At 42.5% G+C, this 25,137-nt stretch overlaps 1 protein-coding gene across 1 annotated transcript in view; it reads left to right on the top strand.

Moving 5' to 3' along the window:
- Positions 1 to 20,843, top strand: part of LOC148542639 (transcription factor ETV7-like) — a 55,929-nt gene extending 35,086 nt beyond the window's left edge. The window contains exons 7-8 of the mRNA XM_088467411.1: positions 14,315 to 14,415; positions 19,145 to 20,843. Of these exons, the coding sequence (XP_088323537.1) occupies positions 14,315 to 14,415; positions 19,145 to 19,247 (204 nt within the window). The 3' untranslated portion in view covers positions 19,248 to 20,843. The remainder of the gene's footprint in view (positions 1 to 14,314; positions 14,416 to 19,144) is intronic.
- The last annotated feature ends 4,294 nt before the right edge of the window (positions 20,844 to 25,137 follow it).

Here is a 25,137-nt window from a genome sequence, read left to right on the forward strand (position 1 = left end):
TTATATATAGTAAAGAGTATGTACTGTTTGTTTCTTATTTTATATCATGGAGTTTAAGATGTGAATGTGTGTAGATGAATACTTCAGGTTATTATACTCTACATGAAGTGATATCATTTTATACAAGATTCATGTGTACAAAAAGTCAGTTGTCATTTTATTTAACAATAAAGTAGTGTTTACTGTGGGTGAATATTGTAGATTGTTGTAAAATCTTGTTGAACTGTTATACATGTGCCATAATTGAATTAGCATCATGTAACTGTTCAGTAGGTTTGTAATGTCTTAAAGATAGCTAGCTTACTTTTCAGGATTACATCCTTTACACATTTTGGGAATAATATAAAAGTTGCCTATTTTGAAGTTTCCTGGTATTAGAATCTGGATGTACAGTATACTGAGTTAAAGGGAGAGAGGGCACTAAGCATTTATCTTAGTAAACACTTATATGATGTCAGACTTTCCTTGTATGCTAGCGTAACAACATAATAATAATCAACTTATAAAATAATGACATTGAGGCATTGTGGTGGGGAGAAAAAGACCATCTTTATTTATAATTAATTAAATGGTAAGAGGGAGAAGAAGGCATGATGGTGAAGAAAGAACGGGCCTACTATGCAATATTGCCATCTGCTCACCATCTCCACTTAGGCCTAGATGGGAAAAGGGGCAACTGCCAGCTGATCACCACAACTTAAGGTATCCAACTGCAATCCTAATGACTCAAAAGGCCCACCAAGATCGGTGTTGTCGCTGACCCCAATAGAATCAGCCTAACCTGTGTATTGACTTCAAGTGCCAAACAAGGCTCCTATATTAGGAACCGCAGAAGTCACCATACTCTAGACAGAAACCATCCTTGATACCTGCACTACATTTTTAATGAACAAAAACAACCCCTGTTTATTAAGGTAAACCCCATCCAGTCTATGAAGATGGGAATCCTTAAATGTTGAATCACACCACCACCACCAAAACCCCGGACACATCGCTCAACCACAGAATTGACCCTTTTCCTAGCCATGTCCAAAACCACCAGAGACTGCCAACATCTTCTTACTGGGGTGACAACAAGGACTCCAGTTGAAATGCATTGGCCTCAAAGAGGTGTAGCAGATACCGTCCCGGGAGATAGGAGAGTGGACCCTGTGAGCAGCTGAGATGTACCTGGGACAAAAAGATCACCCTAGTGATTATAGGATCCGTTTCCCTCTTGATTTTGGTAGAAGGCCATCTACACCATTTTGTACTGTACATGATATATATGTTCTTTTATGAGAATACAGCCACATGTGTATATGCAGTTGTTATTTTTATTAAGAGATGTTAAAAATACCAATTTTTTTTTTAACGTATTACTATTTGGAAATTTTATTTCCTTGTAAAAAAAAAAGAGGGGTAACCCTGATTAGCAATGACCACACCTTAAATGTATTTTTAAGTTAGTTTAAAGTACAGTAATCTAAGTGTGGGTTTTTAGAAGTGGAGTTGTTGCCCATAGCAACCAATGAGATTATAGCTTTTATGTTCTAGAAGGTGCTAGATAAATGATAAGTAGAAACTGGTTGCTATGGGCAACGCCACTTCTAAAAACCTGCTTTATGTAGGCAATAAATATGCCAATTAAAGTTAATTGTCTGCACTACATTATATTATATCTTTTATCTCCACAATGCTTATTGTATTATCACAATTTTAAACCAGAAGATTGACACAAAGAAAGAGATCACTGTTAAAAGATCAGATAAGTTTATATATATATATTTTACTTTTTATGTAGCTAAAAGGTGCCCAGGCGGTGAACCCATTGCTTTTCTATTCTTATATTTTGGGGAAGGGTGTATACTACTTCCTAGGACAAACCACAAAGGCTGCCTTGGCACATTTCTGCTACATCTTCTATACCACTTACATCTCCATACCCACCTAGGAATACTCTCTGACCAAAGAACACAAAAAAAGGGCCACATCACTGCAATACACTCCAAATCACAAGAGATGGATATTCGAAGATCCAAATGATTACCTCTCAAAAGAACTATCAACATAAAAGGATAAGTGACTGAACTGAGCAGAACAAATAATTAAAAAGACTAAAAAGAGAATGTCAACGCATACCCTGGAAACTTAGTTACCTGGCCCAACTCAGGGAACAAATCAAAACACCTAGCAAATGTGCACTGACCTTCCCAAAAGACAAAAGAATATCCTAAATGACAACAGAATATAATGACAATCAACATTACCACCTGTAAAATAATACAAAACAAACATAATGAATAAAAACAACTGAAGAGAAGAACCATACAAAATAGAAAAAAAGGCGGGTGTCATAACTTGACCTGAGGCAAAACACAAAAAACCTGCCAGATGAGTACAGAGCAGTAAATGAATCTCCAACAGGAAAAAAATAAATTCCTCACGGACCTCCACCAAAGGTGACGAGTAGCTAATACTCAAGTTAATACACAAAATGAAACTAATGAAATCTAATATAATGTTTACAGGCATTAGATTTCCAGCAGGTGAGAGCTTTTAATTAGAGAAATGAAAAATTAACCCCACCAAGTATAAACCAACAACCAAAATACAACCTTTCAAAACTAAATCAAATTGGAAACGAGTCATAGGTAATCCCTCCGTATGAATTACCCATGCCCCTTTAACAGTGGGAATGAACTAAATAGTTTAGCAAAGGACATCGGACAAACCCTGGCATCATTGCACACTGTCAAGGACACCCTGTGACCCCTCCCCAACCTGTTTAGAATGCTACACAGTACCTAACACAGAACCACAGCATCATCAACAAAAACCTGGGAAAAGGATAAAGAAGGAAGACCTCCAACTCGGAGACTCGGAATGCCATATATGAAATATCATAACATAGGCCAGACTATAAAGCAACACTTTATAATTGGAAGAAAAGCAAAGAGAGTGAGCGCAAACGGATTGAATAGCAAATTTTAATCACACATCAATAAAAGCGTTCAATACTCGTAAGGGGAATTTCTATTAAACTGACATATGTACATGAATAATTGCTCAATATGAATAAAAAGCAGAAAGAGGAAAAAAAGGAAAAACAAAGGGGAAACAGTGGGGAAGGAAGTGGAAGCACAAAATAAGATGTGTGTAGAGTAGACAAACAATTATAAAATCACAAATGTAATGAAAATGTGCCCATATATCTCTCATCCCCTAAAAACAGCGGTATTGCACATATAGATTGTACTCAATAATATCCACTGTTAAACTCCGTCAATCTTTCTGGTGTGCAAAAAAATCAATGGTTCTCCTTTAATATGTGTGTGAGGATACGGGGTTCACTCAATCACCCAGACACCGAGCAGATGAAACCAACATGATGGTTTATTTTTCCACAGCACACAGAAATAGATAATATGTCAGGACAAGCAGTAAATCCAGTGAACGGGCAATAAACAGGTAGCAGTCTAGACAGAGGCAGTCCCAGTAGAGTATAATGTCCCAGAACAATTCCATGAAATAGCTAGAGACCCTCAGTCCCCACAGTAGAATCTATCACTGATCACGCAGCAGTGCATAGCGTATGTCCACTCAATCACTTCCAGGACCCCACACGTAGAAACTATCAGAGATCACACAGCAGTGATAGTCCCTGGGTACAATCAAGCATTTCCAGGACCCCATGCAGTAGAAGCTAATCACAGAACACACAGCAATGAATAGCGTATAGGTCCTTGCAGAATTTCCAAGTATAAATCCACAGAACTGGTGATGCGTTCCACTAGCACCTTGGCAGAGCGAGGCCTCTTAGCCAAAGTCAGCGACTAACATGTGGAGTTGCCTTCAGTGACCTGTTTTAAAATCTTCCAATTTCCCACGATATTGTGACCTCCCAGGGGGGGTTGCACCGTTTCCTGATTGGTGCGAGTCCCTTATGCTGTCACTTTCTCCTACCTCCTCTGGGTATTACTTCCCTGACGAACACCTGCTGGGATGGTTCCGTTCAGTCTACCAGGTTCACGTGATGCACAAAACAGGCAAATGGAAGGAGGAGTAAATCCTGAGCGTCCCCTGGGGAGGTGGGAATTAACTTAGAGGGTCTTTTGTTTTGGGAGGTGTCACCTTGCTCTAACACAGACATATGGACCAGGCTAACATCAAGGCTTATCCAGTATTAAACATTTCAATAACTTACATTATTACAGTACATAATAGACATGCTAATGGAAATGTGTGTCCTGAGAATGATCACACATACACTAGGAGATGGATGGGGGACACAAAAGGACTAAAAAGTAAATTGATCTCTGCAAGGACTGAGATGCTGCCAGTACATTTGTAACACACATCTCATGTCCTCACATTCCTCTCCCACTTTTTAGGCCTTGTTCCCTGGGGGGATCCAGAACCACTACTGATTGGGCGAGGTGGGGTGCAGGGTAAAGCATCTTGTGGGTGAGTGTGCCACCAGTGTCCCACAGAGTAATGTAACATAAGACCCAGGATGTGAGAAGCAGCCTAGTTAGACAATCCGCATGTACAAAATTACAATATAACATGTCCCCTTTTTCCACCAGAGGATTTAGCAATTCCCCCAAGTCAAACGTTTGGTGTTCCCCCTTCACATTATCACACCCCTTTCCCCAAATCATACTAATCGGGCATCCTAACACCCTCACTTCTGGAACACAGGGGCAGTGGGTACCTTCCCCCTCACCACCTTGTACAAGTAACGGTTGCCCAGGGGCAGGCAAATATTGGGTCTCTTTACATGGCACTTCTGTGGCAGTGTCCATTCCTTCCTCCCCCAAACACCAACTGGGGGGCTGACAACTTTCAGTGCAACACGTGGGCTCCTCACGGCTCGGGCCCCAGGATGAACCTTCTATATGGAACAATGCAGTTAGTGGCTGCAGGGGAGCCACCAGGACAGGCTGGTCCTGTCCCAGCCCTTCCCCCTCAAAAGCCAGAGTCTCACCTGGAACTTCTTCTGGACTGTCCTCCTCCTTGGTACCTCCCTCTTCTAGCCCGGTCGGCTGGATAACTGGTTGGGTACCACACCAGGTTTTAACCGCTGAACACTCCAAAATTATCTCCACAAATGCCTCGTGTTCTGTGAGATGCAGGGGGCCGGGTGGTGCAGTGCCTTCTCCCTGGGGTGGGAGAAGGGGTTGCAAGCGCTGTCTCCTGACATCCACCTGGTCTGTATTTGCTGGAATCTTACTAAGGGCAGGCAAATCCCCTGGCACATAGTTACAGTCCACACCACTGTCCGAATTATTACAGGGTGATAACAAATCCTCTTCTGATTTATGATCTGATGTTAGGTTAACAGTCTTTGCTACCCATGTTCCATTTAAATCACAGGGTACGTACCAACATTTTGCCTGCAATTCCTCAGTTTCCAAATAGGGGATCGGGTACAATCCTTCATATCCTTCAGGGGGAGTTAGGATAGCAGGACATACACAGGGCATTTTCTCCTCAGCCTCCCCCGATGAACTAAAAGAGTCTGCCATTGCCAGTTCATCATGATGGGCCTCTCCCAGCTGAGTATGCTGAACCGCCTGGACCACGATGCCATCTGCGACTGGTATGCTTGTGGTTGGGAAGTGAGATGATACTCCCCCAACCTTGGTGATCTCCTCTCGGACACTGTCCTCATAGATCCCCTGGCAGCTGGTTAATAGGTCTCCATCTTCCACCTCAGCAAAAGGGAAGGTGTAGTGCGACTCCTCCTGGGGTGCCTGTATTATGGGCACTGCTTCCTTCACTTGGGCGCTAGCCTCTCCCAGTATAGTACACTGGGCAGCTGTGTCCTTTGCCAGTGGGAGAAGCTGTTGCAGGCGGTGCCTTTCTGCATTCACCCTGCAACACTGGTCCCGCCAGCCTGGGGTATCCAGGAGACCACGATCTGAGGCCTCTTCTTCTGCCACGACAAAGCACGACTCCAGACACTCCAGCTGTTCCCCCACACTCATCCGTGGGCCGAGATGGAGGATAAATGTCCGATAATCAGTGAACGCTTTGGTGGGGTCCCCCTCGTCCTGGAGTATACACTGAAGGATTTCCCTGCGCGTGCCGAATTGGCCAGGGATGCCCCGCAGCTGGCATTCTGCTACCAACTCCTCCATGCTCATTTCATCCAGAGGGCTTAGGGGCCCCCCTGACAATGACCCCGCTCCACTGGTAACAGTTAATTTTGGGGCAACCCCCTCGGTTGTCTGGCCGGGTTGCAGTAGTTCTATTTCGGATCTTTCCTCTGGGTCTGTCCAGGAGGACCACTTATCCTGCACCTGCCCTTCTGTCTTTGTACAGTGGCTTCCTTGTATCATTTGGGCCATTGTAGCCTTCACTTCCTCTGCAAATTCTTCAAACTCTGGTTCATCCAGCATCTTCCATGTGACTGCTTCACTTCTGCAGTGCATGAAAGCATCTCCCAGATAACACAATTTGTCTGTTAAGCTGGATACTCTCCACCCGCTAATCATCCTCCGAGCATCATTCCAGTATGCCCATATGTACTGCATCCTTATAATAAATAATATATCCGGCTTCCTAGCCTGCCGACATACCGATGTACCTCCATCCACGAGCTTCACTGCCCTGGGAGACTTGAGGCACTGACTTTCTTTCCTTAGCACCATTTCACCTTTTACAGGACTGACGACCACTCAGTTGGCCTGATCCTCTCTTCTCTATTGTGAGTGACTTCACGCTTTCACTGCTCCTTGATTGATGTCTGAATGATCCCACTGTCGCTGCCGCCAAATGTGAGGATACGGGGTTCACTCAATCACCCAGACACCGAGCAGATGAAACCAATGTGATGGTTTATTTTTCCACAGCACACAGAAATAGATAATATGTCAGGACAAGCAGTAAATCCAGTGAACGGGCAATAAACAGGTAGCAGTCCAGACAGAGGCAGTCCCAGTAGAGTATAATGTCCCAGAACAATTCCACGAAATAGCTAGAGACCCTCAGTCCCCACAGTAGAAACTATCACTGATCACGCAGCAGTGCATAGCGTATGTCCACTCAATCACTTCCTGGACCCCACACGTAGAAACTATCAGAGATCACACAGCAGTGATAGTCCCTGGGTACAATCAAGCATTTCCAGGACCCCATGCAGTAGAAGCTAATCACAGAACACACAGCAATGAATAGCGTATAGGTCCTTGCAGAATTTCCAAGTTTAAATCCACAGAACTGGTGATGCGTTCCACTAGCACCTTGGCAGAGCGAGGCCTCTTAGCCAAAGTCAGCGACTAACATGTGGAGTTGCCTTCAGTGACCTGTTTTAAAATCTTCCAATTTCCCACGATATTGTGACCTCCCAGGGGGGGTTGCACCGTTTCCTGATTGGTGCGAGTCCCTTATGCTGTCACTTTCTCCTACCTCCTCTGGGTATTACTTCCCTGACGAACACCTGCTGGGATGGTTCCGTTCAGTCTACCAAGTTCACGTGAGACACAAAACAGGCAAATGGAAGGAGGAGTAAATCCTGAGCGTCCCCTGGGGAGGTGGGAATTAACTTAGAGGGTCTTTTGTTTTGGGAGGTGTCACCTTGCTCTAACACAGACATACGGACCAGGCTAACATCAAGGCTTATCCAGTATTAAACATTTCAATAACTTACATTATTACAGTACATAATAGACATGCTAATGGAAATGTGTGTCCTGGGAATGATCACACATACACTAGGAGACGGATGGGGGACACAAAAGGACTAAAAAGTAAATTGATCTCTGCAAGGACTGAGATGCTGCCAGTACATTTGTAACACACATCTCATGTCCTCACAATGTGAATGAAAAATCTTTACTCTTTCAATATTAGCAACACACATCAAATGGATATCCTTTAGCACTTAGGAGACATTTTTCCTATGTATACAATTATGTTTACAATGTCTCCAGATTGATGGCAAAGAAAATAGTGAGCTTGTAATGCCATCACATAGAAAAAAGCTCCAATATCATGAGTACATACAGCTGCTGTTATTTTTATATAGCTGTCTCCTCCAACCTTGTGGGGATCGTGGCTGTACTACTGTGGTGAGGACTGACAGTGCAGGAGCCTATATCAGTGTTTTTTTAGCGCTAAAAACTTCAGACATTGCCATTTCTGACTGGGGCTACACTCAGTTTGTAGAAGTGTCTCTTTTCAGTGCTGGGAGCTTCAGACACTGCAGGTTCTGTCCTGTGTCTTATTCTCACCTAATCTGTACCACAGATGTCAGGCTACAACTTTAGCCGCAGGGGATTTAGTTTTAAATATGTATAAAGTTACATATGAATCACAATGGAACTTGATGTGAAGTAAAACACGGACACACAGCATCATAGCACCTCACACACAGATTCAGACACATTCACAGTACAAATTAATCAGTGCAGTCTCGTTAAGTGGTTTTGTCACATCGCATTGCGACTAAGACGCATATTCGAGCAACAAAGAAAAAAAAATAATGCTCAGCGCAAGCCGCGTCGCTCAGGACCTGGTGTGCAAAGAAGGGCTCTCTGTCGTGACTGTGAAAATAGTGTATCAGGACACATCTGTAAGACTCTGGCAGATGTGCCCAACTCCCAAAAACTAACCCAATCAAAACATGAAGACTTGTGACAAACACAAGATACACACACCGTGAAAGTAAAGTTTTATTAAAGAATACATGCACACTCATGAATGTGAGTGTGCATGTATGCTTTAATAAAACTTTACTTTCAAGGTGTGCGCGTGTTGTGTTTATTTTAATATTTATTTTGCAGGTGAACTACAGGTGCCAGTGGGCCCTTAATGCCCTGTATGCTGGTACTTGTGGTTCTCCAAGTACTGTACCAGCATGCAAGGGAGGCTTGCTGGGACCTGTAGTTCTACAGTAAAACACAATATTATTAAATCTATTTTTTACATCACACTTTCATACAATCAACCTGGCAGCCACCAGCCAGGGGTACCGAGGATAGCTCTGGGCTTCCAGCCCAGGCCTACGGTGCCCTGGAGAGGGGGACTCCTTTATTGGGGGGTCCTCACCTCCCCAGCGATCCCCGGCCTGGACTGACTAGCGGTCAGGTGTAATGCTTTGGCCAGGGGCCCTGGTGAAAGGGTTCCCCTGGCTGTGGCATTACACCCCCATAAGAAAGAGTCCAGTGCTGGTTATGGAAAATAGATGGGCCCCCTCTCATTTTGTCCCCTGTATTTTCACAACGAGGACTGCCTCAGCAGAGCCTTGTGCTGATTCATAAAACACAGGGGACTCCTACGCATTTTTTTTTCCTCTGTATGTTAAGAACCAGGACAGGCTCTACAGAGCCCAGTGCTGGTTCTTAAAATACAGGGGATTCTCATGCTTTTTTTCCCCCGTGTATATTAAGAAACAGGACAAGCTCTACAGAGCCCGGTACTGGTTATGCTAGTGGGGGAGATGGGCACATCATTTTTTTTTTCACTGTTACAACTTTTTTTTATACACAGAAGCCTTCATAGATCTCACTGATCTGTGAAGGCTTCTGTATAACTCGGACCTTTTGATGCTAGTCGCGTTAAAACGTCTGAGTTTACATAGACAAATACTCACACAGATTTGCATAGTTAAATAGCCTCGAAATTCAAAAGTTCATAGGCTATTACATTTGCAAGTTGCAGCACCAGCTCCCACCTTCTAAACATGTGAGAAGGTGCATATTTTTTTTTTTACTAAAACCTCGCACTCCATTACATTTGGCCCTATGTCTCTGTAAACTCGCTGCCAGTAGTCATCTTAAAAAGAAAAAGCATTGTTTTGTCTACCAACTATAACTGAAATGTGAGAAGACCACAAAAAAATCATCAGTAAGATTAATGCCTAAGAACTTAAATCCACTGGCCACCTCTACCACCGTGACCTTCCAAAATAACTGTTGTGGTGCAGTATTCCTAGATCTCCGATCTCCGAGTCCCACAACCACCTTTTGTTTTCTTGCCATTTAATAGCAAATACTTATCTTCCCCCCCACTTAACAAGTTGCTCCGCTACTATGCCCCACTTCAGGATAGGACATTTGCTGAATTAAATGGAATTTCCCTGGACCTTTCTTAGGGACCATGCCCACAAGGCAAAAAAACAAATATGGCAAAGTTGGTTCTTTAAAGGGACCAATCATCTACCCAAAATAAACTTCCTTCATGACCTTCTACTTGACCACCAAAGAAATATCTGCAGCAGAGAGCAAATTCCTGGGCAACCCCAATCACACTTTACCCACTATGGGCAGAAGAAAACCAAGAAAAAAAACATCTAAAAGTCCTCTGCATCTACTCAAAGTGTGTCTAGACCAAGCCAATGAGACATGTTATCCATGTTCACCAGCATACGAGCACTACTTCAGACCAAGACCTCCAAATTGTCTCCAAAACTCCTTGGCCCCCATATCTAAGACACTGTTGTCAAAAATAACATTTTGACCAAATGGGACACTTGCCATTATTATACGTGACATTCTTGGCCTTTGCTTGGAATGCTAGTGCACCCTGACCTGCCACTAATGCACTCTTAGGCAAAACTGTCACTGAACCAGGACACTGTGCCCCTCAACTTCTTCTTAGCATTCTTACAGCTAAGACTATAGCAGCTAAGCTATGCTGAACTCCTTGTTGTATGCTTGCCATAAAGTACCTGTGGTCAAATGGAACAGAATTAATTGCAATGCCTGTTTACCAAGCAAATCTAAGAAGGCCCTGGCTCTTGCTAAAGCAAAAACATCAATATATTGACCTGTACGAATCCAATTCCTTAATCCCAGACATCATCCTTTGAAGCACTGCCATATTTACGCAATGAACAATGTCTGCACGCACCTGTTGACATTGTAGAGGAGTTACTTAAAACCTCATGTCACGAATGGCCCATTGCGCAAGACCCTTAAGCGCTACTCCTGGGGAGTTTCAGTTCCCAGCTGAAGAGAAAGCAAGCCAGCACTAACCTCAGACTCCCCACTCCTCTTTGGAAGTAGTCAATGACTCATTGGAAGGACCTGGCTGCTCCTACTCTTATGGAGAATATTATGAATATTAGTTACTGAGGATATTATGGAGATAATGAGTCCATCATTTGAGGGTATTTATCATAAAAGTTCTGCTAAATATGATGGAACAACCACATTGGGCAACAAAACCTTTCCATTGTGACAGCAGTCTGAAAAGTGGGCGTTAATCTCCTCTACTAAGAAGTGTAGGCAGTGACGGTTCTAGGGGCGGGCTAACAGGGCCTTCACCCAGAGTGTTGGCCCCTAGAGGGCACCATTGAGTCCCCAGAAAAAAAAAGGCTGCGCCGATCCCTGCACCCCCCTGCTATCTGCCGCAGGGAGGCTGCACTTGCCGTTGGTAACAGCGGGCACCTGGCTCCTTCCGCACAGTGGAAGCCGAAAACCCCACAGAGAGCACTATGGGAGGGACGTCATGACGTCTCTCCCATAGATCCAAGGAGCCGGAGCTCACTCCAGAGCTCTGGCTCCCGCAGAGAGCACTATGGGAGGGATGTCATGATGTCTCTCCCATAGATCCGTGGAGCGGTCAGACCGGACGGTAGTGGATGCAGGAGCGGGGCTTAAGTTAAGTATTGTGTTTGTTTGTATTTTAATTGCATTTTTTTTTAGAAGCACTAGCAATGGAGGCATTACTATAGGGGGCACGACTATAAGGGTCATTACTACTGGGGGGATTACTATAGGGGGCATTACTACTGGGGGCACTACTCCTGGGGCACTGCTAATGGGGGTGTTACTACTCTAGGCACTACTATAGGGGGCATTACCACTGGGGACACTACTATAGGGGGCATTACCACTGGGGGCACTACTATTGGGGGCATTACCACTGAGGACACTACTATAAGGGGCACTACTACTTGGGGCATCACTAATATAAGGGGCATTACAACTGGGGGGGATTACTATAGGGGACATTACTTCTGGGGGCACTAATAGAGGGCATTACTACTGGGGGCACTACTAATGGGGTCATTACCACTGGGGGCACTACTACTTGGGGCACTACTATATGGGGCATTAGCAATGGGACACTACTACTGGGGGCATAACTACTATAGGGGGTATTACTACTGGGGGCATTACTACTGCAGGCATTACCAATGGGGCATTACCACTGTGGACCCTACTAATGGGGGCACTGCATGGGGGGCACCACTACTGGACCATTGTGTAAGGGGCACCACTGCTGTGGGCATTGTATTAGAGGCACTACTACTGTGGACCTTGTAAGGGACACTAATTTGGGCATTGTGTAAAAGGGGCACCACTGTGAAACACGAATAAGAGACTACTGTGTGGCATAATTTGAATTGGGGATAATGTATTATACAGGGCATTACTGCATGTGGCATAATGTATTATACAGGGCATTACTGCATGTGGCATAATGTGTTATAAAGGGCATTACTGTGTAGGACATACTGTGTAAGGCGCTTTACTACACATGGTAATTATTCGCCATGAGAGGAGAGCTTGGGGGAAGCCCAGCACCTCCATAAGTGCTGGGGATGCCCCACAGTGTGATGAATTGGGGGTGTTCCGCAAGGACACGCTCCCTCTCCGGAATCGTCCACGCTTTCGGCGCGCGCAGAGAAATGCCGTCTAAAAAAAGTTTTCTATATTTTGGGAGGGGGCGCAACTGGGAACTTTTACCCTGAGCTCCACAATATCTAGAACTGGCCCTGAGTGTAGGGCAACACAGTTCACATATTGCACGTCCATAGGATATTTCATGTCCAATGCAAGCAGCACATCAGTTGATCTTGTTATACGTTGTTTAAGCTATTTGAAGCCGGCCACTAGGCATGTTTAGTGTAAATAATGCGAGGTGAAGTGAAAATGAAATAACACAACAGTCTGTAATTGAGGTCCTCGCAAGATGTGGCTGCAAATAACTGTCACAGTTTCCAGGCTACCCAGCAGGTCACATGTTCAAGGTCATCCAACAGGTGCACAGGGAGAGTTTACCAACTGTCACATTTCCCAGAGCACAATGGTGATGCTTTGTAAATGGCAGGTGGATGTTTTGTCACATAACTCTGAAACAAGGCAACCAATTACAACGCAAATATTTTTCTGCTAATCTACAGAACAAGACCTTTAATTTGGTATATGATGTGCCCTACTCAGGCAACGGCATCACAGATATGTCACTGATAAAAATTGTCCGTCTGCTATTAATATATACAGTAGATTGTGTATAGTGGTTAATTTGCACACATAGGGGATTATTTACGAAGTGTTGGGTTGTAAAACCCGACACTTCTGTTTGTGTTTTGAGCCTGATATTTAATAGGGTAGTGCTTTTACTAGCAAGACATAGCCATCACCATTGCCTCCAAAAAGGTGGATATGGACGACAGTTCCACAGACATCAGGGCAGAGCCCAGGAGACACACCCCATAAACTACTACCTGGGGGCCATCTAAAAAAGAACTCAGTAGAGCCCAAAGCTAATGCGGGTGATACAGCAAAACCTGCTGCCACTTAGGTGTCTGTGCATGCGTCTACCCACTTAACCATAAGCACCATGTCCACCAACCCCCTGGGAACACCAGCAGGGGAGGAAACCTGCATGGCTAAATTGGCATACTTAAGTCCCTTCCCATGCCATGGCATTCATACATCTCTGTATAAGCAAGATGCATAACATTGAATGTCTAGCTTCATAAATGTCTGCAAGGTTAGTTACGAACATAGGTGTAAAAAAGCATAGTATAGTCACCCATAAGAACAAATTATAATTTTCCTATATTAGTTTATTTTGTATTAAAACAATGATTGGTTGCTATGGATTACTGAACTTTGCAAGTTGAACCAATTGTACGTACCTATGTTAGAAAATAACCCCTATTGAATGCTGTCACTCTGAAAACATTTTCACAACACCGCTGTGTTTATATTTCTTGTATTTAATATATATTTATAACAATGCTTTACAGTTTTTATCCATTCAAATTCTTAGCACCTAACTTTGTAAATGTTTAGTAATCAATGTTATATTAATTATCTTCTGAGTTTAATGCAAATGGTTCTTGCTTATGGTATTTAAATAAATGGCTTGGATATGAATCCAAGTGGAATTAATTAGATACACTAACAACACAGAATAAATTCTAAGTTTAGCAGTCTTTGTTATCACAAAATAATCTGATAAATTATTATTTCTGAGACAGGCATCTGGTACAATGTGATGCATTTTATTAGCCCAATGTTTCCCATGTCAGTAGCTGAACATTTAAAGAGTAAAAAAAAGCTTAAATGATTAAATTGTTTCCATGCAGAATCGTCCAAACATGACTTATGAGAAGATGTCAAGAGCTCTGAGACAGTATTACAAAATAAATGTTTTAAAAAAAGAATCTGGACAGAGACTAACATTCCGGTAATTACATATTATTCATGAATCTTTTTTTTCTATTTTTACTAAGGTGACATGATTAGCTTATCATTAATATTGCCTTGTCAATTATACTTGTAGAATTGAAAATAGCAGACAGATTGAAGTTTTTGGTTTTCATTATGTGAGACCAATTAACTGGTTATAAATGAGTAGTTAATAAAATATCACTCAGCTCTCTAAGGGCCCTATTTATCAATTATTTAAAAAAAAAATGGGAAAACACTACTTATCAACACTTACCTGCACCGGGGAGCTGAGTGGAGACCACCTCTTCTGACCAGCGGATCAGCTGGTAAGAAGAGGAAGTTACTGCTCAGCTCCCCGATGCAGGTAAGTGTTGATAATATCCTCTTTTTTTACACCGGGTAGGGGCAGCAGGCGCCGCTGGGGTGAGGGGGGCAGCAGTGGTAGCGGCAGCAGCGGGCATCGGTGGTGGGGGGCGGGGATAGAGTAGACAGGAGCCAGGCAGCAGGTAGAGTGTGGACAAGAGAGGAGGCAACCGGGCACCAGTTCAAGAGAGACGGGGGGAGACAGGCAGCAGCACGTGGGGTGTTTGCGTGGAGACACTCCCACTGTATTTTTTGCAAAAAATACAGTGAGCAGTGGGGGTCATTCAGCCCCGCTCGCGAGCGCAGGATGCTCGCTAGCGGGTCGATGTTACCCCAATGCGCATGCGCACAACGACGGAGGGAGCTCCGTCGTGCGCATGCGCGAGACCCGGACAGCGACAGCCAAGCTGTCACTCCGGGTCTCGCACCAAAGGAGGCGTGCTGTCGATGGTGACTGACAGCACGCCCCCTTTGGTGGGCGTGCCGGGGGCGTGGCTGCCAGACGGAGGCATTCACATGGGAACGCCTACCGTCTGGGTCCGGCCCCACTGACATCACTAGTGATGTCAGTGGGAGTGATTTTGGCTCTGATAGAGCCAAAATCACTCCAGGGCTTGCGGTCACCGAGACCCTACCGCGGGGTCTCGTCGCAAACACGATGGTCGCGATGGTCTTGACCATCGCGACCATCTTTTTGGCCGCTCGCATATGCTGTGGGTGGTCACCCACAGCTATGCGAGCGGCCAGGAGGCCGCTCCATTTTTAAGTAGGAGGGCACTGATTCAGAGCGAGCGCTCTGGTCAGAGCGTCCCGCTCTGAATCAGGCCCAGTGTGCAGAGGGAATTTTTCATGCAAGCCCTGTCCCTGCTTGACAATTTTGATGCAATGCGAATTTAAGCAAAAATATCGCACCACAATTGCATTTTTAAATGTGAACTGTGGTAAATAGGTCCCTAAGGGCTCTATTTACTGCAATCCGCATTAAAATGCAGATTGTAGTGTGATTATTACTGACTGAATTCGCATTATATGCGATAAAGCTCTGACCCTGCGAATCCCCTCCACGGCCTTATCACTATACTCTTCGAAAGAAAATACAGTGACAAGCTACCACCGCCGCTAGCCCCCCCCCCGTGATCAGGACCCCAACCCCCCTTAGTTTCAATCACCTCTGGTGGTCGGTGCTCCGGTGATGTCCTCCGTGGCTCCAGTCAGCTGGTCTCCCATCCTGCACTGTGACCTGGTCAGCTGACTTTTTTTTTTCTTTTCAGTGATCTGCTTGTGGTCTATTTAGACCACACAGCTGATCACTGGGGCCGGCTCTGGGCTCTGCTCTGCCTGTTAGAGCAGAGCAGGAGTCCGGTAGCCATGGGAGACCCTGGATAACGCCACCTCCAGGTGGCGTGCTTATCACAGGGCTTCCCCTGGTATTTTTTCACATTTCATTTTCAGTAAATCCCAGGCAAATCGCATTTCCCATTACAATTATGGGAATGCCATCAAAAATATGTGATAATTAGGGGTTGGAGTAGAATTTTACGAATTATACTCCAGCTGCCCTTTAGCAAATTTAGGTGAAACTAAAACAATGTGAAAAGGGTGTGAAAACACCCCTTTTCACTTTATTTTAGTAAAAATTATGTTAATAAATAAAGCCCTAAGTGAGACTAGTCCTTACCAACAAATTTTACTTGTCACTTAGCTGGCTGGTTTCCATTATTGTGCACATGTGGGAGTCAGCATATTGGTACATGCATGTACAGTGGATCTAATAGCTTCGAGTTTCAGCTTTCAGTTCAAGTAATAAAAATAAGGATAGAGTATTAAAAAACACAAGCATCATTAAATATATGGAACAGGGATTTTGGCGATACAAGCACACCTTCATTGTTAATAATTGATGAAAGTGTAGGGAAAGTATTCTTAATGCTGGTGGGGTTATTGCTGATAATAATGAGATTATCACCAGTGGTGACCAGCACCAGCTCCTACCCTCTTAGATGAGGGGGCTGCAGCTCCTAGGAGCCGGTTAGGGCTGGCCGAAAGACACAGTAGCGGCTTCCTCCTGGAAGCCGCTCTCTAATAGCAGCCCAAACTGGCAGTCCAAAAGGGGGAGGAGACACCTCCCCCTGAGACTGCCTGTTGTGTGACTGGCAGGTGGCGCTTCCAATAGGAAACCTCTGCCAGTCACAGTGTAGCCAGTGCAGTCACCGACTGCACTGACTACACTGAGATGATTGATTTTACTGGGGGGGCTGCAGCATAATACACCACTGGTGACCCCATTTGTACATAGAGCATAACAAATGCATCCCCATTACTGGTAAAACTACATAGTTTTTATCAGTCAAAAGACTTTTCACCCTTTGGTGGCCCCATATTTAAATGGTATTTGCAGATGAGTACTTATAAATTCAGTGTGATCAATTTCTAGTTATGTTTCGATGTTCCAAAGTGGAGCACATTCAATATGGTGCAATGTAATACCGCTTTCAGATATGAGAGCTGGGAAATTGCCGAATCTATCAACTTGACAATTTCCCAGGTCTCATCCTGTCCCTGGTAAAGACCAGGGACTTCGTCCCGCGTTGTTTGCATTCACACTTACCTAAATTCCAGGTCGATGTGCATTCAGTAGTTCATATATGTAGTGAATATAGTATACATGATATAGTATAGTGACCTTTTCAGTCTTAAATTTTACTGCAGCTCTGTTAACCAGCACACTGGGACTGAAGAATCCCCTCTCTCCAGAAAGAAAAATTCACATCCTATATCTTTATGACATTATTCTACAGCAAACAAATGATAATGTAAAAGATAACATGTTTGTAATACTTGATGTGGCATTGCTGGTAATCTGTGTAATAATCTCCCAATCTGATGTTTGTATAGAGCATATACAGTATGTTACCATAGACACTTGCTAGCCAATAATGAAAATAATAATAAGTCAATAATAAGCACAATCCTCCTAAAAAAAAAAAAAAAGCCTGCTTTTATTAGAGAGCATGCTCACCAGCGTCAGCGTTAGTTACGTATAACCACACATTTGTTATCTCAGGTTTATTTAATCACTAAAACAGATTTTTATTTATGCTATTGGTGAAGGTGGGTTTGCTTGTACTTTATCACCACGATGGTTTCATACTAGTTAAATTATGATCTGATACAGTACTGTATATAATTCTAGGAACAGATTGAAAATCAATAATTTGGTGCACATCTGTTATTTTTTTTTTAAGTGCATTATGATTGTATACTTCCATACCCAAATATTCACAAAGATATAGAGTTAGCATTTATTTCATATTAAAGCAATGTATTTATCATTTTAATTGCAAGCATCCTCTCAACCGTTGCCTATTTGAAAAAGCTACAGCGAAACGCGCGTCGGCATTTAGCTGTGATTGACTCAAGAAATGCCTTAATTGAATATACATGCTGTAATAGATGTGCTATTAGCAGAACAGCTGTAGCGCATGTCACACTGACCACGGCTGGGGACTGATACCATAGCGATGTCACTACATTTAACATAGCAGTAGATCAGTGATGTAAGACACGCTGCGAATAGATCACATCTGTGGTGTCGCTATAACTCACTGACAGAGCTGTTAACATACAGAGCTGTCGAGAATGGTGAATATAGCAGCATTCTATCCACAAGTTATTATTGTGTTACGACTCTCATTTAAACATCATCAGCGTTGAATTAACAGAGAGGAATAGAATGAGCTCCTTCATTTAAATTCTAAAAATCTAATGAGAAATGAGAGTTCACATATAAATTAATACTGAAAGAAAATCTGTTGGATGCATCCTACTACAATAAAAAGCTCCTATATATCATTTCCTTATATCCAATAATATTAATTTGGCTATTTTTCACAAGGATGAATGTATGTAACAACTAGGGACCTTGAGTAAAAACAAGATACATTGTTTCAAAAATGTATGTGGATGGGGATATGAGACATTGTTTCTCTATATACATGCTGCTGTAATACACACCTCAAATCTGTGGGGACAATTATGTTATTAAACTAAACATCCAATTCCCTGTGGTAATAAATATGTACAGAGCAAATTACACCTGCATTTACCTGCTAGCAGTAATATGAATGAGCAATCTGTGAATACAGCACAATAAATAAATAACGGGACATAGAGACAATCAAAGGCTTTGTTTTAATAATTTCTTTACTTATCTATACTAATTTTTTATTTAGCTGAATTTGGTGTGTGATTCTATGTTTATTAAAGAATACTTAATAAAGGTTAAGCTTTATTAAATACACTTATGCAATTATAAGTGCACTCCAATATAAGGACTACCTTTTCCTTGCTTTCTGAAGATCTTCCCATCCGTGTTCTTTCAGGTTTCTGAAATCACCAACAGAGAGATTAACATCAGAGAACTTGCTGCAGCTGGAACTTGACACATATGATTCTAACGAGGATATTATAGCTATTTCACCTTGAGATGTTTGGCATGGGGGAGAATTATATTATGGGTTTTCCAATTTTTTTTTTTTTAAATTAATGCAATAATTTACAACATATCTCTGTTTGAGAATCTATCACACTACATTGACTAATTTTTATTAACCTGAAATACCCACATTTGGTAGACCTGTATAAGGCGATGGCAACAATATTGTTAATCTGGAAGCCATGGTAACTATTTTAAAACTGTATTGTGATGCTATAAATAGGGATCAAAAGATTTCTGAGGTTGCTTCTCAAAGCATTAACCACTTGCCTAGAGTGGTCGCATCATGCTTTCCCTGACATGTTCGCATCTGATGTAACCAGTCAGAAATGCCCAGTGGACAGCTGCCCGAAAATAATCTGGTAGCCGCAAATATCAAAGGGACCTCTCAGCCCCTCTCCGAGGAAGTGAGGCCAGTCAGTGCCCATCACCCTGTGATTACCAGCGACTGCAGAGAGGAGCAGCTGCGAAAACATATACAGCAGAGCCCTGGCCGCACGCGATAGTGTTGATTATCAATACTTAGATTTGTACAGATCTAAAAAAAAATTTTTTTTGTTTTCAAAGGGATTCAAGTTCATGCACAGTATACTAGAAACAGCTAGCAACCATCGATGGTATATAACCATTGATGGTCTATGCCCAATGATGCCGCCCATCAATGGCAGCGCCTGTTGGTCACGCTATGCACATGAGCAAGACCCAACTATCTATGGCTACACCATTAAGGGTTCTCTATTGATGGTTAAAAACCATCGTCCGTTGATGGTACAGTATATTAGAAACAGCCATCAACCATCGATGGTATATAACCATTGATGGTCTATGCTCAATGCCCAATGATGCCACCCCATCAATGGCAGAGCCTGTTGGTCATGCTATGCAGATGAGCAAGACCCAACTATCTATGGCTGCACCATTAAGGGTTTTCTATTGATGGTTAAATACCATCATCCGTTGATGGTACAGCCATCGATAGCCATCGCTTCAGTAAACAATAAGAATTGCTATTTTTATGGGATACTGTGTTTCAAAATATATATATATTTTTATAAAATCGTGTTGGATAAGTTTTAAATAGATATACTTGTCTCAATTCATTTATAAAAAACCTGACAATTTCTGAGTGGTTTATTTTTTATGAATATTAGCCAGTGAAGTGGTTAAATCAGTTGTACACTTTATGATGCTGTAGAATTTGTGGCTAAGTTCTATTAAAGTACTTACCCAGTGAGCCTAAATCACCTTGAAGTAAAGGGCTCCATTTGGACTATGGAGAAGGATCAAAGACAGGACTCAGAATTTTATTGTATATTTACTAGAAACATTAGCATACGTCCGCCAGAGTGAGTCTAACTCCTCTTAATACACAGATTTATTAAGTACATAGTTTATTACTTATAAGTAACAGCCAAATCTAAATATCTATGTTAGAATTATCAGATTCGTAACATGACTGTGCAGCCAACAAATCTGTAGCAACTGTGTGATTTTAAAATTTCATCATGTACCAAAATCTCTAAGGAATGTTTCCAGCATCTTGTTGAATGCAATGTCATGAAAAAATCAAGTTATTCTGGGCAAAGGGGGTGTAAAATGTATGTACATTTTTTTAAAATATTTTTATGAATAAATAATACATTTATCATTGAGTGTGTGTTTATATGTATATGTGTGTAAATATATTTTTATGTTTTTATGTAAATTATATAAAAAATATAAAATAGGTTGTTTTCAGGGCTGAATGTTGCTGATAACCTCTTGGTAGTCTTCCTATCATTTTACTCACTGTACCCTGCCACCAATATCTTTACCGGATGACCTGCCAGACAAACACAGATTATTTTTGATCCTATTGGTGTATTAGGCGGTTACTGATGGTAAGAGGGAATCCCTGTTACTAACTCCACCCACTGCCACCACCACCAAGCTCCTACTACCGGTACTTGGAACTGTTTACTTCCACCCAGGCTCTTATCATTGCCACCTGGAACCATCTACTTCTTAGAATGTGTGTGGACACGCCGCTGCATCACTACCTGGTTAGTGTCGACTAATTCCCACTGGTCCCTCATTATGGACCTGTCTCTGCAGGGTAGCTAGCAGAGGGTTTTACTGTAGCTTGGAGACACTGGGCTCAATCCAGAACGGCCAGAGAATGGAACAGCATTTTGCACTATTCTGGCTGTCACAGGATACAGCAGATGCGTAGTCTTAAAGGCGATATATATTTATTGCTCAATGTCTTGAAAAAGACAATTCCCCTTTGCTGAAGGTGCTCTGGGTAATAACAGCATACAGATGTTACTGAAGTACATTCCTTTGTGATACTCAAAGGATACACACATTTCAGAGCATGAGGTCTCCTCTTTTATCTGGTTCCGATACACAATAGCATAGGGTGCAAGTCTGCCATTGGTCCCTTAACCAATCAAGCTCAGTGCATTGGCTGGACATTCACTGTACAAGCACACATTTAACATTGTCCCTTATGGACAGGGGAAGTGGTCACCACTCTATGCCTGAGCCCACCTGGGCTAAAAGTCAACACCTAGGTGCTGGCATGTCTAGAGGAAGGGGATGGTTCCCTCCAAAACTTACTTCCAGGAATCTGCCAGGGGACCTTGCCACCTCCTCCACCTGAAATCGCAGCTCCATGGACAGGTAGACAAGATTCCCAGGCAGAGAGGTCCTGGCTGCCAAGTGGAAGTTCTGGAGCTCCCAGAAACAATTAGCTAAAATAGTTGTGTTCACCTGCTCAGGATACTGAATTGAAACCTTTATATGCTCCTGCCTTTAACCTCTACTGAATCCTGCCTATAAACCTTCTAGGTTTTGACGCTATTTGCGTACGCAGTCTTACAGTAAATAAATGCCTTCAGACCTTGAACATGTGTTTCCAAAGCACAAAGTATTATTCAAGTAAAGTACAGTTAGTTACACGCTGTGATCTAAGTACAATTTAGCGCAAAGAAATTATACAGACCCAAGATACAGTTATACATACGCACGCGCACTGGGACCAGTTACCGGCATCCATAAGAAACCTCCATCAACAGCATCAGCATGAAGGTTCCAGATTGGGGTCAGAACACACATATATTTACCCTTACAGAACTAGACAATACAATAGAGAAGTTTGGCATGGTTTCATTGGTTCCCAGTGTGGGTGCGTCTGTTACAGGATATTTAACAGGTTGATTCAAATGGACACAGACCAGCCTCCAACAGCCTTTATCTCCATTTTCCCCCTGCATGCAAATCTATGCTGTTAATTTTACAAAGTACATTTTGGTGCTTTAACTTTCTACGGTCCATAAGTTGAGAATACATGTTGCGATCTTCACATCGATGATACCGGGAAGCTGTTGAGAAAGTGCAGATCAGTATAACACCAAACACCGTTTACTTATCATGTATTAAGCCTAAGATACCAAATAATCTTTGTTCACAGCATTTGTAACAAATGAATAAAACTTGAATCTTATGCTTTAAAGCTATGGAACCTTTTATGTGAATGTGCAGTGTGTAAGTATTTGGGGTTTGAGAAAAGACGCCAGTTAACTTGGGGCATATGCGTGCGCACTAAGCTAATAAACAGCGTTTTCATACAGGATCTTATGCATTCGCTAATGTGCGTTATGTTAACAGCGCAACTGTGCGTAATGTGCGGTGTTTATGCATATGATTCTATTTATGATGGATTTAATATATATATATATATATATATATATATATATCATTCCTTACTAACATTTTGAAACTGCAATGTAATGTGTTATTAGTAATGAGTATCACTCTCAAACAGGGTGGAGACCCCCAGCCGATTGCTGGTGCCATATTGTCTGACAGTGAGTCTAAACAGTTCTTTTCATGCAGATTTCTTACCATTGTTCATTCAGTCAAATTCAAGTGTCTGGGCCATATTACAATTGCCACAGCTACACCCGTCCACATGTGGGGTCTCTCCATTTATATGCAGAAACACCCTCAGTTCCTGGTATATTGTCTTTTCTAATTACTTTTCTCAGGAAGCTGTTTTTATAGTTGTTTTGGTATTTTTTTCTATGCAAGGTTGTCCCCAGCACCAAAAACATTGCCATCTGTACTTAGCTCGTGCGTTGTAACTTAAAATGGCGCTGGGAGATCAGTCACAAAATGGCGTCTTGCAGATTCTTATTTTTAAGATGGAGTCTGGTTGCCATTCGTAAGATGGCGTTGCTCCAAGCTAATTTTACACTGATTCTGTCTCAGCCACTAAACCAGCTTTGACATTCCACCCTTTGGTAGCAAACAACATGCTATCATTCTCTGATTTTAAAATTAATGTTAGGCTTGCATATGGGGTATTATTTTAATGTTATTTTAATGGGATGGCACGAGGTGGTTTCAATCCATCTATAATGGGTCTCTAGGAGGGAACATAAAACTACCATTATACGCACACCGTGGATCTTGGGAGATCATGGGAAAGATGTGGGGATGCACCAGTCCTATAAAGGAAGTTTTGAAGGGGAATAGAGACTTACATCATTTAAGTTGTTTAAATGAGAAAAAAAATAACATTTTAATAATACATTTTACACATTTCTAAATATAATACATTATATGATGGTATTTCCTAGTTCAGGGTTGTAATGCAGTTCTACATTTACCTCAGTATTCATATGGACACTACTAACCACCATCATAATTTCGCTCTTCCAATTTACCTTATTTTTACATTTTCCACACTTCAACACATTAGGAACACACTTGACACATATGCCAATTACTATGATGACAACCAGTATAAGGATCAGGAGTTTACCTATGCTTGTGATCATTTCCTGGACCCACTCCCCACTTCGCTGGGTTCTACCATGAAACCCATTCCTCTACCTTCTCTACTTTAGCCACTGAAGCATTATGGTTCTTCCGAAATTCCCATTTTAGCTGCAGAATTTAATTTATCTCCCGGTCTATCATCTCCTTGGGGTCACTGGTGTTATTAGTAATATATGTGCAGCACTTTACTCCAAACTGGGTGGCCAATGTTACACAATACCCTCCCGTGACAGCTGTTAAATAATTTAGCACTAGTCTGTGTTGCATCAGTTCTTTCTTGTACGCTTGCAATTCCCTACCTGTATACCTGAAGGTGTCATCATACATCTCGGTGATATTATCTATCAATTTAGCAAGATCTTGGATATATCTAAAATTTAGTGTACCCCGAGCGATTCTGGTGGGATCCAATGCGACTAAAACTTGAAAGCCAGTTGTCTCACTAATTAACTAAGTGGCTTTATGCACGTCACCAGGTATCATATTTATTTGGTCTCTGTGTTCATACTGTGTGTGAAGATATGGTGATGGTGTGTTTTTATGAATACCAAGCATTTCACCATGTGTAAGGGTCATAAATTTCTGGAAGTAGTCTTCCCAAATAACATAACAATTATGGTACTAAGATTGGTCAGACACTCCCCTGATTTGGCATAGCACTCCTCCTCCTGACTCCACTCCATCATCTCTGCCATCAGCTCTCATCTCCTCTATCAGTCCTCCATCACAGAAACTGGGTATCCCCAAACAGATCATCACGATTGAAACTCTGGAAGAAAGAACTAGGATGACCACAGCAGACCACTCCATTGCTGGAAGCACTGATCTACACATTTCTTTAGCTCAGGTATCTTGCTGTACCTTTTAACCCTCCCGGAACAGGCTCGCAATCAACAGGTTCACGTTATCTGCCTCGACTCCGCCCCATATCTCCACCGGTTGGTTGACCTTTCTACAGTGAGTGGAATGGATCCAGGTATCTCTCTCGGCCACCTTCAGCAACACCTGATACGGACCTTCCCAACGATCAGTCAAACAACCTGAGCTAAAAAA

The sequence above is a fragment of the Taudactylus pleione genome, unplaced genomic scaffold (genome assembly GCF_031769625.1).
Source record: "Taudactylus pleione unplaced genomic scaffold, aTauple2 ptg000010l, whole genome shotgun sequence".
In the NCBI taxonomy this organism is placed as follows: Eukaryota; Metazoa; Chordata; class Amphibia; order Anura; family Myobatrachidae; genus Taudactylus; species Taudactylus pleione.